At 37.6% G+C, this 20712-nt stretch overlaps 1 protein-coding gene across 5 annotated transcripts in view; it reads right to left on the bottom strand.

Moving 5' to 3' along the window:
• KBTBD12 (kelch repeat and BTB domain containing 12) overlaps positions 1 to 20712 on the bottom strand; it is a 129863-nt gene that overhangs the window by 103939 nt on the left and 5212 nt on the right. For 3 of the 5 annotated variants that reach the window (XM_081078992.1, XM_081078994.1, XM_081078993.1), the window contains 3 exons: positions 14587 to 15768; positions 10740 to 11010; positions 8040 to 8190 (listed from right to left, as the gene is read on the bottom strand). In XM_081078992.1, coding sequence (XP_080935118.1) covers positions 8040 to 8190; positions 10740 to 11010; positions 14587 to 15656 — 1492 coding nt within the window. In that variant the 5' untranslated portion in view covers positions 15657 to 15768. Of the gene's footprint in view, positions 1 to 2614; positions 5363 to 8039; positions 8191 to 10739; positions 11011 to 14586; positions 15769 to 20712 lie in introns of those variants that run through there. The other 2 variants (XM_081078995.1, XM_081078996.1) reach the window with 1 other exon arrangement.

Below are 20712 nucleotides of genomic sequence, written 5' to 3'. Positions count from 1 at the left end.
TGTTCATGGATTGGAAGAATCAATGTAGTTAAAATGGTCGTATTACCCAAGGCAATATACAGATTTAATCAACATCCCAATGGAATTTTTTAACAAAATAGAACCAAAACAAATCAGATTTGTATGGAACCACAAAAAATCCTGAATAGCAAATAGCAAAAAATCCCAAGAAAAAAGAACAATGCTGGAGGTATCACACTCCCTGACTTTAGTTTGTACTACAGGGCAATAATAATCAAAACAGCATGGTATTGGCAGAAAAACAGACACACAGATCAATGGAACAGAACTGAGAACCCAGAAATAAACCCACAAAAATATGGACAGATAATCTTTGACAAAGAAGCCAAAAAAATTTATGATTAAAACACTTAATAAAATAGGTACAGATGGAAAATAAGTAGATAATGGAGAAAAGACAGCCTCTTCAATAAATGGTGCTGGAAGAATTGGAAAGCCACGTGCAAAAGAATGAAATTGGACTGCTATCTGTCACCGTGTACCAAAATTAATTCGAAATGGATCAAAGACTTAAGCATAAGACCTGACACAATAAACTGCATAGAAGAAAACATAGGTATTAACTTATGGACCTTGGGTCAAAGAGCATTTTATGAATTTGACTCCAAAGGTAAGGGAAATAAAAGCTAAAATAAATGAATGGAACTATATCAAAATTTAAAAGCTTCTGCACAGCAAAGAAACCATTGACAAAATAAAGAGGCAACCAGCAGAATGGGAGAAGAAATTTTGCTAACAGCACCTCTGATAATGGGCTAATATCCAAAATACACAAGGAACTCATACAACTCAACAACAAAAAAACAAACAACCCAATTGAAAAATGATCATAGGACCTGAAGAGACATTTCTCCAAAGAGGACATACAAATGGCAAATACACATGTGAAAAAGTGCTCAACATCACTAACCATCAGAGAATTGCAAATAAAAACCACAATGAGATATCAGCTCACACCAGTTAGAATGGCTATCATCAACAAGACAAATAGTAACAAGTGTTGGAGAGGCTGTGGAGAAAAAGGAACACTCATACACTGTTGGTGGGAATGCAGACTGGTGCAGCCATTATGGAAGGCAGTGTGGAGGTTCCTCAAAAATTAAGAACAGAATTACCATATGACCCAGCAATACCTCTCCTGAGTATATACTCAAAAAATCTGAAAACGTTTATCCATAAAGACATGTGTGCTCCAATGTTCATAGCAGCTTTATTTGCGGTGGCCAAGACATGGAAACAACCAAAATGTCCTTCGATAGATGAATGGATAAAGAAGTTGTGGTATATAGTCACAATGGAATACTCTTCGGCGGTAAGAAAAGATGAAATAGTACCATTTGTGACAACATGGATGGATCTTCAGATTAGAATGTTAAGTAAAATAAGTCAGACAGAAAAAGAAGGGAACCATATGATTTCACTGATATGTTGTATGTAACACTGAAAACAACAAAAGAACAAGACAAACAAATGAAGGAACAAAATCTCATAGACACAGACAATAGTTAGAGGTTATCAGAAGGTTAGGGGGAAGGGGGGCTCTAGAAGAGAGTAAATGAGGTCTAATATATGGTGATGGAAAAAGAACTGACTGGGTGGTGAACGCACAATGTGAGATATAAATAATGTATTACAGAATTGTATACCTGAAATCTATGTGACTTTACTAACAATTGTCACCCCAATAAACTTTAGTTTTAAGAAAATCGAAGCCTTTTTTGATTAAAAAAAATCAAAAGTTAAAACAAAATTTTCATATACTTGAGGATTTCCTATTTTTTTTTCTGTGAATTTATAGTTTATAATAAATCTGTTGTGGTCACAAAATATACTTTGAACATTTTCAATTAAAAAAAATCTATTGAGACTTGTTTTATGGTCTGGCATATAATTTAGCTTGGAGGATGTTCCATGTGCACTTGAAAAGAATGTATTTTGCTATTGTTATATATGTATAATATGATTGTATAAGGTAGGTAAAGTTGGTTGAAGGTGCTGTCCAACTCTTCTATGACTTTGCTGATTTTCTGTCTTGTTTTTCTATCAATCAATGATAATGGGATAGAACTCCCCAATGGTGTTTATGTCTCATTTCAGATTTTACCTCATGTATTTAGGGCTCTGTTGTTCGGTGTGATGCATTTATAATTGATACATATTCTTGATATATTGACCATTTTGTTATGAAATTTCTTTTTCTATAGTAACAGTACTTGTCTTAAAGTCTATTTTGTCTGAAAATGATATAGCACCTTCAACTCTCTTAAAGTTACTGTTTTCATGGCCTATTTCTATAAAATGATAGTAAAACTTTCAACCTACTTGTGTATTTGAATATAAAGCATGTCTCTTATCGACAGCATATACTTGGTCTTATTTTTTTATTCAATCTGAAAATCTCTGCTTTTTGACAGAAGTGTTTGGTTAATTCCCATTTAATGTGTACTTTTATATGGTTGAATTTACATGTGCCATGTTGGTATTTGTTTTCTGTGTCTCATATCTTCTTTGTTTCTCTATTCCTCCTTTACTGTCTTTTTTGTTGTTTGATATTTTTAAGTGTACCATTTTAATTCTTTTGATTTTTATACTGCTTAAAAATTTTCTTGGGGCAGCCAGTTGGCTCAGTTGGTTAGAAAGCAGTGCTCCTAACTGCACCCTCCACAACTAGATTGAAAACAATGACTTGGGGGTTGCTGGACGACTCAGTTGGCTAGAGCGTGAGCTCTTAGCTAGAGGGTTGCCAGTTCAATTCCAGCATGGGATGGTGGGCTGTGTCCCCTGCAACTAGATTGAAAACGGTGACTGGACTTAGAGCTGAGGTGCGCCCTCCACAACAAGACTGAAGGACAACTACTTGACTTGGAGCAGAATGGGTCCTGGAAAAGCACACTTTTCCCCAATATTCTCTAACGAAAATTTAAAAAAATTTTTTTCTTAGCAATTGCTCAAAAAATTCCAATATGTATATTACTTTATCACAATCTACTTCATGTTAATACTGGCTTGATTTCATTAAAGTAAAGCCACTTCATTTCAATTTATCTCCATTTCTTCCCCTTCTACTTTCTGATTATGTTATATATACTATGTAATTAACTCAACAATATAGTTCAATAATTATTGCTTTATAAGCTCTTACATCATGTAAAGAAATTAAGAAAAAAGAAAAACACATTTATATAGTCTTTTATATTTGCCTACATGTTTACCACTTCCAGTGCTTCTTATTTCTTCCTGTGGATTCAAGTTACTGCCTGATATCATTTCCTTGAATTTGAAGGATTTTTGTGTTTTTAGAATTCCTTTAGTATTTCTTGCAAGTCTGCTAGCCACAAATTTATCTGGGAATGTTTTGTTTTATCTTCAGTTTTGAAGGATAGTTTCACTGGACATAGAATTCTTGATTTTTTTTCTTGCTGCACTTTGAATATATTATTCCAGTACCTCTTGCCTCCTTGTTTCTGATGCTAAGTCACCTGTTGAGTATATTGTTGTTGCCCTCTATACAATGTGTTATTTTTTTTCTTGTTGTTTTAAGAATTTTCTTTGAGTAGTTTGTCTACGATGTGTTTAGGCGAGGATCTCTGAATTTTTCTTGCTTGGAGTTTGATGAGTTCCTCAAATCTGTAGATTAATGTTTTTCCATCAAGTTTGAGAAGTTTTTGATCATTATTTAATTGAAAAAAAATTTTCCTGCCACTTTTCTCTTTTTGGGATCCCTATTATACCTGTCTTGGTAGGCTAAACGTCATTCCATGTGTCTCCGAGGCTCTGCTAATTTTTCTTCAATTTATTGTCTCTTCTTCAGATTATATTATTTCTATTACTTGTTTCAAGTTCTTCTGTCTGTTATCTCATATCTGTTCTTGAGCCCATTTAGTATATTTTTCATCTGGGTTATTATACAAGTTTCATTTGCTTGTTTTAGATAATTTATATTTCTTTATTGCCATTGTGGAGTCTCTATCATGTTTTCCTTTAATTTTTAAAAAATAGCTTTTGTTAATTCTTTGAACAAATATTTGATAGCTACTTTGAAATCTATGCCTGCTAAATTCAACATACGGGTCCACTCAGAGACAACTTTTATTGCATGCTCTGCCCTTTCCCCATCCCCAAGAATGGGTTACACTTTCCTGCTTCTTTTCCTTTTACATGTGTTGTAAATTTGTGTTGATAACCAACCGGACATGAAAAATTATATATTGTAGAAACTTTTGATTCTGATTTTCCACATGAACTTTTTGTTTGTTTACTGCTGCTTTTTGTTGTTGTTGCTATTTGTTTTTAAGTAATTTGACTGGATTTAATCTGCCTCCCCTGTAGTTTGCTGCTGTCTCTGCTCCATTTTCTGTTAAATTCTCAGTTTTATTTTTTAGCCTAGGGGTTACTCGTATTCTTCATAGCTTAGTGACGTGTCATGGCAGTTTGTATGTGGGTTGGAGAGTGCATTCAAAGTTCAGGTAGTTTTCAAATTTACCATGACTTTTACTTTCCATCTGGCTTTCTCAGTTCTCCTCTGTACATGTACTCAGCCTCCCAGTCAGCCAGGAATGTGTGAAGAGCTTGAATTCTGTTGGGGGCTGCATGTTTGTGTAGCTTCCCTAGTCTCCAGGGATGTGTGGATAATTTATAAACCCCCTCTATGACTCTTATTTCCAACACTTCCCTGGAAGATCCCTGTTAAATTTCTGGCTAGTTTTCTTGGCTGCTGCAGTCCCAACCAGGACTTCAAGCTCAAGCTAGGAGAGCTGCAGCTTTTTCCATTTGCTACTGTGAGTGTGAGTTTCCCATCTTCCACTCCCAAACCTGTCAGCCCCTTCTGGCAAACAAAGCTGCTAATTTTCATAGCTAGCTCCACTCTGCTAGAACTACCATACTGAAAGAACTGGGGTGTAGAATAAGGGCAGTCTCAGGCAAGAATGCCATAGACTGCCTAAAGATTTACTTCAAGTTCAGCAGTTTTGAGAAGATAAGATCTTCTCAATTTGTTGTCTTTGGTTGATTTCTAGAGATCTCAAATGATTGTTTTAGACAAATTTAGTTTTATAGCTGCCTTTTGGGAACAGGATGTGGATCTTTTCACTTCTCCATAGCTAGAAGTCTTCTGCTTTCACTTTAGCTTTTGGTCTGCAAAATTCTTACTGCCATAGCAGATCTTAGAAGCTTTTCAGAAGATTTGAAAAACATGTTTTACCCAAAATTTTGGGGGAGGTATTTTCAGTGGGAGGATCAGTCCAGATATCCAGTCTGCTCTACAGAAGACAGTTAATACTTTCTCAGTTTTTTTTTATAACCATTAAATGAAATTCTTTAAGCAAAGAATTCAGCAAAGTGTCTGTAAAGGGAGTCAATAAACAGTAGTTATAACAACATCTGAACTTTTATGGGAATTTTATAAACATTATTTTATTTAATCTTAACTCTCTGAGGTAGTTATTCCAATTTTAATATTAGCTACAAAAAGATATACTAGACCAAGGACACACAAGTAGTAAATGGTGGAGCCAGGCTCTCAAACCTACTCAACTCCAAAGCTGGTACCTTCCCCACTTTACCATACTGCTTTGATTGTGGTGGAGATTTTAGTGGCTGCTCTTTTGGGGTAGCCTATAGACTATCTAGGAGGTAGTAAGGAATTAAATCCATTATAGGTATTAGGGATAGGGCTTATTATACTAATTGGCAATGACCCTAATTACAGTGGGGCATAGATTCCCAAAATCAGACAGGGCTTTTGCTAAAACAATTAACAAATGACTGCAAGGTACCTGTGAATCATTTAAACTGATAAGGTTTTAGGGTCCTATATGAAATTGGCCCAAATTCCAATTGCCAAAATTGTATACACAATCAACAATTAAATCTGAACTAAGACTACCACAAAAATATCTAAACAACTGAACTTCATTCCATTTCAAAGCCTATAAATATATTTGGGAATTAAATAGCAAATATTGGGGGAAGTTGACTCTTGGATTGGTAAATTTTATTTGAGTGATTATGAATCTGGTCCTCATTTCTCTATATCCAGAAACTATAATGTAAGCTACTGCAAAAGGCTTTCTACATGGTCTCTCCACTTTCAGTTCCTCTCACCTTTTTTCCCCTTGATTAAAACACTGCCATTTACTAAAGAGCCAACTTCCACACTAGCAAACCAAACCTCTTCTTGACCAGTGACTACAATTATAGCACTAGAATTCTTCTCACCTTTGATCTGTTCTTCATATCCTCACATCACCAAGCTTCCTAAGACATTCTTTCATCATGTTGCTTCTGTGTAGTTTCTCATTGCTTAGTATTATCCTCTCAATTATTCATCCTTAGGCCTTTGTAACCGCGTTCCCAGCTTACTAATACAACTCTCTGTCTCTCACAACTCCCTGCCCCTGGTGGGCTCACTTACTTACTTTTTTTTTCATCCTTTACTCTTACCACCACCTTCATTCTCACCTCCAAACCTCTGCTTATGCCATTCTCCCTACTCAGGCAAGAATGCCATACTTATTCTTCCTTGCCTTTCGCCACTACCTCCTTTCTTGGAGCATACTCTTTTCTCCATTTCATTTACCCAAAACTTACAGGTTCTTTAAAATCTACCTCCTTTCATTCATTCAGTGGACATTTGTTCATGCCATGGAGTGTAAGCTTCAAAGGGTGTTTTTCCTCAAATAATTTACCAAAAAAGACATTATCATTTTTATTCCACATCTAGCCTAGTTGTGGTTCCACAGTAGAGGAAAATCTCACTTTAGTTCAATTGATACATCACTTTTATCCTACTTTTGACTCCCACTAACTTTAATATAATTAGTAGATGAGCCTTGAGTTATACATCTATCCTTGGCAATCTGTCCTAGTTTGGATACTGTCTCTTCTGGGCCTATGACACAGCATATGGTTATAACAATGTAACAGGTATATATCAAAGAAAAAATAATTATAAGTGAGTCTCATAACTGAGATAGTCATAAATTATGTTGCACGATATTCTCATTCTTAAAATCACAAAACTATTAATATTTGAGTACATTAATTATTTTGCTTCATGCTGTGCAGGCAGCCAAGAGATAATAGCTTCCCTTCAGTAAAACAAACAAACAAAACTATTCAAATACTTGGTTTGTTTTCATCCCATATTTCATGTTTCTTCTTTGTCGTCTTTTTGCTACCCATTGTCTTCCTCATGTTTTAGCCATTTAGCCATCAGTGCAGATAGAATGAAATAAAGAATTGGCATAGTTATTTTACCAGTCCAATCAGCCTACTTATCTCAGTCTAATTCTTTCCTGTACTTAGGGGGTGAGGGAGGGAAGGTGATAAAAGATGAAGTTAGGGAAATGAAATGTGTCCAAAAGAGCAAAGGACTTAATAATAAAAAAGGGGAAAAACAAGGATTGAAGAAGGATAGGGGAAATACATTGATGTTCTAGAATTGTTTTTACTCACTTAAGTGGAAATGAACAAGTCTTTCACCAACCCCTACTGGCTAGTATAAGACCACACATATTCAAGTGATTAAGAAAAAAAGGCATTCAGATAAAAATTGTTTGATAATGTATCTTCACAGAAATTATGTGGGTAAATTACGTGGGTGAGGCGAAATGAAGAGGATTGGCATGATCTATGTCTTATCTATGGTGACTTTCTCTTCTGTTAGCACAGATCATCACAGTTGGTTGCAAAAGCCCACATTTCATTGACTAAAGGTGGCCAAAGGCTGATTACCATTTCAAAATATTTTACTTGGTAGTACATATAAGGATATATCACTACTGTTCTTGCATTACAAGATACTTTAAAATTCCATAAAAATAATTTTGCTTTCAAAAAGTCAATGGACTTTAATTTTATCTGCCTGTGCTCTAGAAAACAAGAAACGGAAGAAAATGTTGGGCTAGTTATATATGTATTTGAACTGGAATGCAAGAGGGAGGGAGAATATTTCATTTTACTTAGGCAACCTGCTGGGAAAAAAAGTAGTTATACTCTTTTAGCAATCTGCTTCTTACCCAAAACATAAATTTCACTGTTGACTACAGCCGTACTGAATCGGTACTTAGAGTACTTCATGGGTGCCCGCTCTGTCCATTGATCTTGGCTGGGGTCATACTGCAACAGTTTGTTGCTTAAACGATCTGGTTCTTCATCAGGAAGATCCATCTGTATGAAATATGACAGCCAATATAATAACATACCATTTAAAGATCTCTGTGAGTACATGAATGCAATTAATCAAAGCAGATGGCCAAGGAGATAGAGGTTAACTGTAGTGACTCCAACTCACAAACACACAAATCTCATGACTTGAGGTTATAAGTACACTGTCAATATCAGAGGAATTTATATTTTATAATAATGGGGCTAAAGTGTTGGGTTACAGCACACAATCTGTGATCTTAGTAGTGAGACAATACAGCATTTATTAAAAACTGAAGCAACTGCAAAGCCTTAAGAATGAAACTAAGCTTTCTAGAACAGTATAATTTTATTTTGCCAAACTTTATAGTGGTGGATTTTAATATTTGTGAAAAACTGCTTTAATAATGTATAAGGCATTTTTCTTTATATTTTTCTAATCCAAATGGAACAAAATTACAAAAACATTTCAGTGTTCTGGTAATTATTTTTATCCCATAATTATGTCCTATATAAGATTGGTCTGAATTCAATTTTCAAGATATATGGATTAATATAAATTATTTGCAGTTATTTTACATATTTATTTTATAAATAAAAATATATGTACATATATTTTAATGACTAGAAACAGTACAAATTGAATAACTGTTTATTCTCAAGCAGATGTATGTGGCTTCTCCTACTCATAAACTTCAGGTTAAGTAATTTTGTTTTCTACAATGTTTCAGGAACTTTTATTACTTCAGGCTAAGGATGATTAAGTGTCTTTTATTTATTTTTTGTTTTGGATGCAAGTGTTCCACACAGAAATAATTGCCATACTTATGAAAGTTGTGTGCAATTAATTTTAGTTAATTACTTTAAATGAATCAAGAATTATGATCATTATGGTTGCAATGACAAGCGCATGTTACCTTGCAATTTAATGTATTATATTATGTACAGACTAGCAAAAGCTTTGTTAAGCAATAAATATTCACATGTCATCTGTTCAAAGACATTATAAACAAATACTGACTTTATTGTTTTAATTTTTCTTCTAAGGTTAATATTTCTTTCTAATGCAAGTATTTAATCTCCATTTTAGTGGAAGAAAAGTAAAAAGCTTCTAAGATGTCTTTGGAGCTTATTCATGAAAAATAAACTATGTAGTGGATACTTCTGAAAAAGCTTAATTACAAATAATTTGTCAAATATCAGCTACTATCTGTGATTATGTACTTTTTGATACATAGCACACAATTTTAAGTGTATTAAAGGTAAAGTTTAAGTTTTTAAAACAGGTACAATATGCTATAACAGGTAGAATATGCTGGCAAAGTCCAAGCTTACGAAATGAATACAAAAGCATCAGTTTTATCAGGAGGCAAATATGAAGAAATAAGAAATCATAGAAACAAAAATAAATTTACTTTATGTGAGTGAACAAGGAGCTAGTAAGATTAATTTCTATTAAAAAACACTGGTTGGCCAGGGCAAAAGGCAGCTCAAGTGCTACTACTGTGAGAGCTCCACGGCACTAGGAGGCACTCCCACGAGAAAGGACTTCTGTGCTCACACTCCACTGAGTTTTCAGTTTTGGCTTGCCATCACTTTGCTGGGCTTCAGTACAAACAGTATTGTTTCTCTATCTGCTGATGCCCAGCAAAGGCATAAAGTGTTTAAAATCACAATATACTTTTGTGGAAACAATTGTGCCAACACAGGATGAGTATTCTGGTTTTCTACTTAGAGTAAGAATTTCAAATGTGGAAAAGACATTAAGAGTTACTTGTCTCATATCACACAGCTATTAACCAGACAGCACTGGGGTGAGGACCCAGCTTCTCTGCCTTCTCCTTAGGTGCTCCCTACAGATAATCTCTCAGCATAAGTATCTTTCATAATTAGCAAAATGGAAAGAATTATGAAGAACACAGCATGAACACCAAACGAAGTGTGTCTATGAATAACACACTTTAAAATTCATTCTCCTAAACTGATTTAATACTTTAAAATCTTAAGTTTAATGTTCTATAAAATAAAAAGTATTTTAGGGTGGCTGGATGGCTCAGTTGGTTAGAGTACGAGCTCTGAACAGGGTTGCCAGTTCGATTCCCACATGGGCCAGTGAGCTGTGTCCTCTACAACTAGATTGAAGACAACAAGCTGCCGCTGAGCTGCCACTGAGCTGCCAGAGAGGTGGCCAGATGGCTCAGTTGGTTCTACTGAGCTACCAGAGGGGTGGCCAGATGGCTCAGTAGATTAGAGCACGAGCTCTTAACAAGTTTGCTGGTTTAATCCCGGCATGGGATGGTGGGCTACACCCCCTGCAACTAAGATTGAAAATGGTGACTGGACTTGGAGCTGAGCTGCGCCCTCCACAACTAGACTGAAGGACAATGACTTGGAGCTGATGGGCACTGGAGAAACACAATATTCCCCCGTTAAAAAAAAAAAAAAAAAAAAAAAAAGCACTTTACCAAAATGTAAGTCAGACTCTTTTAGTATTCAACAACTACAACATTTTTCAACATAGCAGCCAGACTCAGCATAGCCATGCCAATTAGGTATATAGGAAATTTCTTAACCTGAGGGGTCCAACCTCCAATCACATGAAGTTTATTATTCACTGTCACTACAGCATGACACGCCAATTGTAGTGGGAGGGGAGACACCCTTTTCCAATTGTCCCATTCTACAGAATACTTATCAACATAGTTTGTTATGAGATACTGGTTTTTAATTTTCATCTGTCCTCCTATAACATAGAGGTCATTATGAACACTGCCCAGAGCATAGAGCTCTCGAAATTCAGTTGTGCATAACTTTTGCCAAGACTGGTTTCCTCTATCATGATACCTGTAAATTAACAGAGAGAGAACACAGGATTAGAGTTAACGTGAAAACAACTTATCCAAGAAACACACTAAACTTACTTTTCCAACTAAAAATGATTTTGTTCTTCTGATTAGAGAGGAAAAAACATCAATATAAGACAGTGACACAGGTTTATGATTTTTTTTTGCAAAGACTGAGGAGGAAAATATAATGTGCACAGAAATAAGTAACCACACCTACCTGCAGAATTTTAAGAAAAATAATCAATTGAAAAAATATAGATTATCCATGACTAGTCTTCATTTCCTAATTCTGGGAAATAAAATCAAGAACAAATAGGAAAGTCTTACAGAAAATCATTTGTAATTTTACCATAAGAGAATAAGTAAAAATAAAGAAGAAAAAGTCTCATTCTGTGGACTAGAAGTTTCACTTTAATACTACATTAAAGAAATCAGTTTTAGAGCAGAAACTCTGAAAATATCTCAATTCAGAGACTTCTGATGGGATGATGTAGGATGTGTAGAATTTTAAGGATTATTCTTTGAGTTCTAACTGGCTTACAACAGCATCAAGAGCACCTGTAGGTGTATAAAAACCCATCTGCAGGTGTCTGCTGGGCATTTAACACCTATATTAATCCCCTAAGTTTCTTCCATGAATAATGATGTCAGCCTGAGAAAAATCTTGGGAGGTAGGGACACTAGGATATATGGTCTCTCAGTACCTCCAGGAGAACGACACATGAACTGATTATGTGTGTGTGCGTGTGCATATGCATGTGTATGGCATTATAGTTACTAAGTACGTGAATCTGTGGCTAGCCTTTGTCTCACCTCTTCATAGTGGTGAGTCTATTTTCTCCCATCATGATTTTGGACACATAGTCTATGAAGGACAAAAGTACTTACGGAGACAGTGGGGTAAAATATGTGATGTTAGATCTGTTCTAGAAAATCGGAAAGTATACCTGGACTTCAAAACTAAAACAAAACAAAAACAGGAAAATATGGAAAATAAGAATAAAAGTTCTGTTTGGAAACAAATGAAGAAATTATATGTGTATGCTCTATACAGAGTATAAAGTATAGACTACTTTTTTGAATCAAACATTTGATATTTGATCACATTTATAGGAGTTTTTTCCAGTTATTATAGGTCAACTCTTACATTCTTCTCCAGAAATAACCTTTTATTTTAAGCTTGACTGGAAAGTTAGAAGATTGTGCTCCTTTCCTAGTGGGCATGCCTGGCTTGTCACAAACTGAATGCAGAAATTTATCAAATTTCACAATAGCTATCTTATATGTAATTCTAGGTAAGAAACCAAAGTTCTTAGAACACAGGTATAATAGTATTTTCACTACTGTTTTAAATTGTACTGGATTTTAGAAGAGAAAGGAGGATTAGGTATCTATAGTGGGGACTACTGAAGTAAAGCCAATGAATGAATATATACATAGAACTAAAAAAATGGGGTTTTGTTTTCTGAGGCATGATTCAAGAAACGGGCCAAGAACAAAATACGTCCCATGATGGTTGGATGTACAAGTTTCCTGGGCAACTTGATAATCTGAGTTTGTTTTAACATTTTGAACTGAAAATGGGGAGAGAAAATGCCCAGATAAAACTATAAAATTTATTATTAAGAAAAATGGGTATGACATAAAAAAGAAAATAATAGTGACAAAAGCATTCAACGTTCTCTGAGGTTGATCATTTAAAAACAACATATATCCTCAGCTGTTTGTATATCAAAGTATGGAAGATAAGTAAAGGAGCTAGAAAGGTATACCTTTTTGAAAAGAAATGGCCAAACAGAGTACTAGTTTACTTCCTTTTTTAAGTCTAAAAGAAATATATCTGCATGAAAATCTATGAACTGTAAAGTAGGAGCACATTCAAGAGCATCTGGGCAAAAATAAAAGGGATAAGAAATAGAAATACCATAGGAAGAATACCACAAGATGATGATTTCTCACACATGTCACAAACTGGCACTAAAGTTATCTTCAGCAGTGTTATTAGATTTTAACTATGCCGACATCTGTTGGAAGTCTCATTTAAGTCCAAGGCAATGCTCCTGATGATTTCATTATTTGCCTTGCCGACAGTTTCATTATTGGAGGGAATGAGGAGGGCAACTGATACTTTCACCTTAATTCTGACCAATGTGGATGAGCTGGTTGGTGATGGGAACCTGGTTGAATTCAAGATAGGTAAAAAGGGCATCTAGTCAGACAGATGCTGTAAGAAAGGGAAACAGAGTTTCAAAAGAAGAGGAAAGATGTTTGAGGATCAAAAGAGAAAGACACGTTGACAGGATTGGATGTTTACTGAAAATAAATTCTGATGGCAGTTTTGGGGCCTGTCTTGATGAGAAAGAGTTATTTAAAGAACCTGAGGTACTTGTAACAAGAGGCTCTCAGATGGAAAAAGGGGCATCTAACCAAGAGCAAATAAAACCGAGAGCAAATAAAACAAGTGGCACAAACTTATAAGAACCATGTGGGGAAAGCCAAAGCTTCATCCTCCTGTAAGGATTAATACCCTGGCTCTGTGTTCTAAACCTGACAATTCTGAAGAAGGCTGCTCCTGCTGCTCAGTGACATGGCCTGCCACGATGGGGATAGGTCCAGGTCACTCAGCCAGGGCTCTGCATTCCCTCCCCTCTCACTACTGGAAGAGATGAGACACGTCTCCAAAATATGAATGTGAAAAAGGGACAGGCTGATAACTTAAAACAGATAATGGAATTCTACGAGTTGACAGAAAAATAGTAGACCTCTTAATTTTTTCTTTGTCCCAACTTTACTATAAAGAATTATTTTCTGTCTGAAGTCTTAACAAACCCTGGTAAGAGGGAACTGAGAGGAAAAGAATATTGAAGGAGAGCTTTACTCTAGTATGTATTCTGTGTGCATATTTATTATTTACCCAATTAGATTGAAGAGCTGAATACTGAATACTTGCTGAATAAATAATAAACAACTGTATGTGTCCTCACATACGAAACTTAGATGATATGCTACTTCTTAGCAAAGTCCTTTGTTCTTACAATTCTAGGATTGAAGCATTCTTACTGAGGCTACAAACATTTTACACTATTGGAGGTTTAGGAAATATCCACAAATTAAGGATAGAGAATGAAAACTGACAGATAATTTTTATTTGCGAAAAAATTACTTATTACTCTGAAGTAGGAACTAAAAAAACTCAGTTCAAAGGACTCAGTGGTAATAAACTCTTCTTCTGGTTAAAAGTTATATCAAGCTCTTCAAAAACAAAGCAAGGCATTTTATCCTATCATACTGATAAGTAAGGAAGAATGAAAATATACAATGGAATCACAACATACATACATTTAATTTATGCAAATTCAACTACATGTTCTTAAAAAAGGGATATAAAAATAATTTTAAAATGTGGGTGATTTCATTATGAATTTTACACATATATGTAAAATGTGTAGTTACAGGATAATTTGACTACGTGTCATTTAAGATGTCATCACTCTTTCAGCAGTACTTTTTCCTGTTGCTAATGTCAAAGCAAGATAATGAAAATAAATTTATAAATATAGTGCTAGATACAAACCTATAGATTTCAACATTCTTGTTCTTTTGTCTAGAGAGTTTAGAAGCACTTGCTTCTCCAGCCACAATTATAGCATTGTTTTCCATGACAACACCAGTACACACGGTTCCTAAACCCTCCCCATACTTGGGAGATGAGACAAAGTAGGTCTTCTTTGATGCAGGATCATAACAAAAACTGGCATCCCCATAGTTCCTATGTCTTGACCTGATTCCTGAAGTATTGGTGCCAATGCAAAGCAAAAGACTAGTAGTCTCCATGCCATAACGAAGATTTAGAGGTTGTTGTTGGGGTGTCTTGAAGGCTTTGAATGTGTTTTGAATTATGTCAATGCAATTTGCATCACATAGAAGCATTGTGTTCCTTTTCAGGGCTTGTCTTAAAAAAGAAGGATTTATAAGTTCCAATCTGACTTGTTTCAAAAGCTCAGCAAGATGCTCTTTGCGCAATTCTTGGTTATGATTTACCCATCTCAGAACTAAGTCCAGAATGCTTTCCTCTCTGGATATGTTAAGGTCATCAGACTTAATAAGCGTCAGAAATTGGTGCACTTCAATTTCTAGTATTTCTTCATGTAAGCTCACCTCAGCAAAGTGCTGATATAAATATTTCTTTGATTGATCAAATAAATCTTCAGCTCCAATCTGCTGTGCAAAATAATGGACACCTATGCAGTTGCAGGCATCCATGTGGTCCATCATATATTTTTGACACACACTAAAGACTTCTTCTATCTGCATAAAATAGGCAGCCATAGTTACAGTCTGTACATTGGCATTAGTGATCTCCAAAGCTGCATTATACATGTAATTTAATATAACTGACACACCTTCTGCTGTGATGTCATAAAGTATGACTTCCCTTTGAGTACATTCAAGTAGTCCACAAGTAAACATAGCTTTGAAATAAGGACTAAAAGCAGCCAGGACCAGTCTGTGGCAAGGAAATTTCTCTCCTTCTGCTATGAGTACTACATCAATCATTTCTGCTAATTCTTTCATGTTCTTAACTTTATTCAGTAAATTCAAGCTGTGTTGGTATTTTTCTTTTCCCTCAATCTTGCACTCCATGATTCACCATCCAATGTTTCTAAGTAAGTCTTCTTTAAATTTAGCTTGATTCTTGAGGGGCTATTTGCATTTCTGATTACTCACAAAGCAACAGAGATGTCTTAGAACATTCCTAAGGGAAAGAAAAGAAGCAATATTCTTCTAAGAAAAAAATTCTCCATAACTTAAAATGCAGCATTAGTTCTAAAAATATTTATAAATAAATATTATTCATTCCTAACTGAGTAATTTAAGACAAACTACTTTTTTCCTATTTAAAAATAAAGTTGATTGTATAAACAGTAAATTTTTAACCACTGACAATATTTTCTTAATCAGCAGTAGAGATTGTTCTGGGAGGGCTGGAAAGTCCTCCCTCTTGTGGTCAATGAAGAGAGAAGTGATAAGATGGGCACATTTTGCAATTCCATTTCCAGTTACCAATTACAGCTGCCCTGCACGCAAAGGGTACAGAGACTTAATGTTCTCTCTGAGGAGATGCAACATCACCTACAACATTACGTTCACCTCCCCCCAAAATGCACCCAAATGTTAAAATGGCCAATTCGCAAAATCAAAACAGGGGCCATGTAGGATGGCTGGAAAAAAGAGAATCCTTAAAATTCTCAAACTTTGCTCTGGGGCAAGTAATTCAAAACAAATGCTGTGGAAAACACAACCAAATGTCAGCTGATCTGAGACTTCACAGTACTTAAAAGTTACAACTAAATCATCCAAACAGACAATAGTTTGGTTGTTACCAAAGGGTAAAGGGGGTGGGGAGAGGGAGATGAGGGTAAAGGGGATCAAATATATGGTGATGGAAGGAGAACTGACTCTGGGTGGTGAACACACAATGGGATTTATAGATGATGTAATACAGAATTGTACACCTGAAATTATGTAATTTCATTTACAATTGTCACCCCAATAAATTAAAAAAAAAAGAAAATGCATAAAAGTCATCCCGTTTCTCTCTTCTCTCTCCTTACTCAGTTCCTCTTTTTCTTTTTCATGGTGGCAGAGACTATCACTTCTTCACTTAAAAAGCACTAGTCTAGTTAAGAGTCTCTTTAAGTCACCTTCACCTTCCCCAGAGGAATGGAAACAGGATGTTTAAAGGAAGTTAATTAGCTGTTTTGATTGGATGAAGGATATTTCTAGAGTCAGAAACCTTAATGTGAGGAGCAGATCTCAAGTATCTGTCACCCTTTGGAGTTCTTACTTGGCTATAGTTGCATACAGTAAGAATAAATGTTGATGGCAGAAAAGTCAGTACTAGGAGTTAAGAAACAAGAGGAGGTGATAATTTGAACAATGCGAAAACAAAATTTGTCAGCTGTAAAGGTTACATATTTTCTAAATCTCTGTGATCCTATAAAATTAGAAATTTCATGTGTCTCAATGAGACATGACACTATTTTCAAATGCTGAATTAAAGTTCTTTTCAGGAAACAAGTGTTAAGCATGACAAGAATGTTTAATTATATAATGGCTACTAGAAAACCTATGAAAAGGAATTATAACAGCTAGCCAATCTGAGAATCTGTATACTTGAGATAGGAATAAAACCTTCCTTGCCATATTTTGTGGCATTAATAGCTTAGTTCTATTTCCACAAAAGCTTAAGGCTTTCTTTGTAAGGGTTTGCAGGTTAAAAATGGACCTTTGTTTTTAGTGTTTATTTGTTTTAGATTTTTACAAAGAGAATCCAATTATGGGCTAAGAGGTCATTGTATTACTGAAGTCTCCCACAACACACTAGGACTAGCCCAGATCACGTTAAGTAGGCTACCTTATACATAAACACTTCAATCAATTTTACAGATAACAGTTGTTACTTTAAGTTGAAAAGCATAAAAGCTTTCTTATAATGAAATAAATATTTAAAAATTTCTAGTATCACACTGATGTGCAAGAATCTCTCAAAGGATAGCAATACTACCCAATGTTGGAAGGCCACGTGCAGCTGCCAGACAGGATCATTAGATCCAGCAGCTGCAGGAACTTCAGGCTCATTGGTCCCTAAAGTGCTGATTGTGATGTTGCTGGGACAGAAATGAGGTGCTGAGAACCCAGATGCTGTGACCACAACCCCAGGATTTTGTATCTTTACGGCAGGAGCCAAACCATCCTTGTTGAACTTTCTGGAATAAGGCTATTGTAATAAAAACATAGGTGGCATCAGTTTAAAAAAGAGAGGTTAAGAATGGAGTAAATAAGCAGTAGTGTGCTTGCTTTCTTTATAAATACATTATACGTAATATCTTATAAATAACTCTATAGTGAACAATGTTGGGTTTTCCCCAGCATCCAACCTGTCTTCACTTGGTAAAATAGGGGTGGGATTGTGTCGTGCAGGGTCTCAGCTCCCACTCCCCGCCCAAGAACGCAGGACACGGTAAGGCCAAACAGGAACACCCACGGAGCCATAGATAGGGGAGTCAAACCAATATATTCTCACTGGCGGTTAGGCTAGAGACAAAGGAAGCAGGATCTACATAATCTGCCTAACAGCAGTCTGCGCTTGCCAGCCACCATCTTCTTGCTAGCCCCCATTCCTTCCTGCTAGCGTAGCCACAGCCGTTATATTAGTGGCCAATGGCCTACGGGTTACAGCTGACGGCCAACTAGCCACAGCTGTTGGCCATCTGATCACAGTTGATGGCCATTTACTACCCGAGCCAGCACCTTTCTATGTGAGGCCGAGAGCCTGGAAACTGTTTTTTGGGGTTTTGTCCCCACACTCCACCCCTACAGGGTCTCGCCTCACAATGTACGCGACAAGCGTCTTCTGCGAGGGGCCCTGTGCAAGGAGCCTGGAGGTGAATGCACTATCCTGAACACAGCCAGGCTCTCTGGGCACAGCCAGGGTTTCTCAGGGCACCACCAGTACTTCTGGGCACAGTCAGACTTCCTGGGCTTCTTAGGGTACCACCAGTCTCCCCGGGCACAGCCAGGGTGTCTCAGGGCACCACCCCAGTACTTCTGGGCACAGCCAGACATCCTGGGCTTCTTAGGGTACCACCTGTTTCCCCGGGCACAGCCAGGTTTTCTCAGGGCACCACCATAGTACTTCTGGGCACAGCCAGACTTCCTGGGCTTCTTAGGGTACCACCAATCTCCCCGGGCACAGCCAGCTTTTCTCAGGGCACCACCACAGTACTTCTGGTCACAGCCAGACTTCCTGGGCTTCTTAGGGTACCACCTGTCTCCCCGGGCACAGCCAGAGTTTCTCAGGGCACTGCCACTCTCTCTGGACACAGCCAGACTTCCTGGACTCAGCCAGGGCCTCTCAGAGCACTGCCACTCTCTCTGGACACAGCCAGACTTCCTGGACACAGCCAGGGCCTCAGGGCACTGCCACTCTCTCTGGGCACAGCCAGACTTCCTGGACACAGCCAGGGCCTCAGGGCACTGCCACTCTCTCTGGGCACAGCCAGACTTCCTGGACACAGCCAGGGACTCTCAGGGCACTGCCACTCTCTCTGGGCACAGCCAGACTTCCTGGACACAGCCAGGGCCTCAGGGCACTGCCACTCTCTCTCTGGGCCTCTCGGGGTACTGTGCTGGAACAACAGCGGCTCACATCAAGGTGCTTACATATTATCAATGGCGGCCAGTCAAGACACAAAAGCAAACATCCGCCAGTCCCACTACATGGTGGTGTGTTCCCAAACAGTCAAGCGTCCATTAAATCAGGGATAGAAGGCAATTCCCCATAGTCCATAGTCATTCACCAGGGCTGTCCTGGGGGTGAGGGACGACCTTGACCTCACCCTCATCTCCCACGGAGGACTCAGCAAGCGTTTCCTCCTGGGACTAAAAGTCCTGCATCTGGGCTGCCTCAGCAAGCAGTTCCCAGCCCACAGGGCGGCAACAACCTTCGCTTTCTCCGGCCTCTGCTGGTTGGGGAACCATCCACGTCTTTCCACCCCTCCACGGGAATCGAGCTCTCCAGCAGCTGCTCCTCTTGGTCTTCCTGAGACTGAGCTTTCATACGCACAAACTGCTCCACTGCCCTTCGGAAAGCTTTGGCCAGCACCGTATCCTGCCGACTACGCCATGTGTCGTGCGGGGGACCCTGCTCGCTGCGCCATTTGTCCTGCAGGGTCTCCGCTCCCACTCCCCGCCCAAGAACGCAGGACACGGTAAGGCCAAACAGGAACACCCACGGAGCCATAGATAGGGGAGTCAAACCAATATATTCTCACTGGCGGTTAGGCTGGAGACAAAGGAAGCAGGATCTACATAATCTGCCTAACAGGAGTCCGCGCTTGCCAGCCACCATCTTCTTGCTAGCCCCCATTCCTTCCTGCTAGTGTAGCCACAGCCGTTATATTAGTGGCCAATGGCCTACGGGTTACAGCTGACGGCCAACTAGCCACAGCTGTTGGCCATCTGATCACAGTTGATGGCCATTTACTACCCGAGCCAGCACCTTTCTATGTGAGGCCGAGAGCCTGGAAACTGTTTTTTTGGGTTTTGTCCCCACAGATTGATTCCCATATCCCTCACAGCTGTGACTGGTTTGGGATGGGTATGAGATCTGACATTGGCCTAATCAGAGTGAAGCTCAGCTCTCTGGTTCAATGGTTGTGGGTATCCATGTGTTATACAGACGAGAGGACTGGAACTGCCATAGCCACGTAGCCATAAACTAGTATGAGGACAATATCCGGAAGGTGTAGACAATCTGGAGCAATGGAGTTTGAAACACGCCTTACATCTGTATTTTTCAGTTTTGAGAGACAAACCACTCCCTTTATCGTTTAAGCTAGTTTGAATTGAGACTGCTGTTATTGGCACTCAGGAGTCCTTACCACTATGTGTGGCCTATGCAAAAGTATTGAGAAAAGGTTGTCTATAATTGCAACTATATAGCCTATAAAATTCCACTTTTGTTATATTATTGTGTTTTCTATTATACTGTCAAGTAAAAGAACCATAGAAACCTCTAACTTATCCTTATTTCTCCTTGGTAGAAGGCAACACTAAGTCACTCTTCTGAGTTTACCTCTTCTCATTAAACATTTTACAGAGACAACATTTTACAGATGCAGAAACAGTCTTGTAC

Source organism: Rhinolophus hipposideros (genome assembly GCF_964194185.1).
Source record: "Rhinolophus hipposideros genome assembly, chromosome: 17".
Lineage (NCBI taxonomy): Eukaryota > Metazoa > Chordata > Mammalia > Chiroptera > Rhinolophidae > Rhinolophus > Rhinolophus hipposideros.
This window is presented reverse-complemented; position numbering and strand designations above follow the sequence as displayed.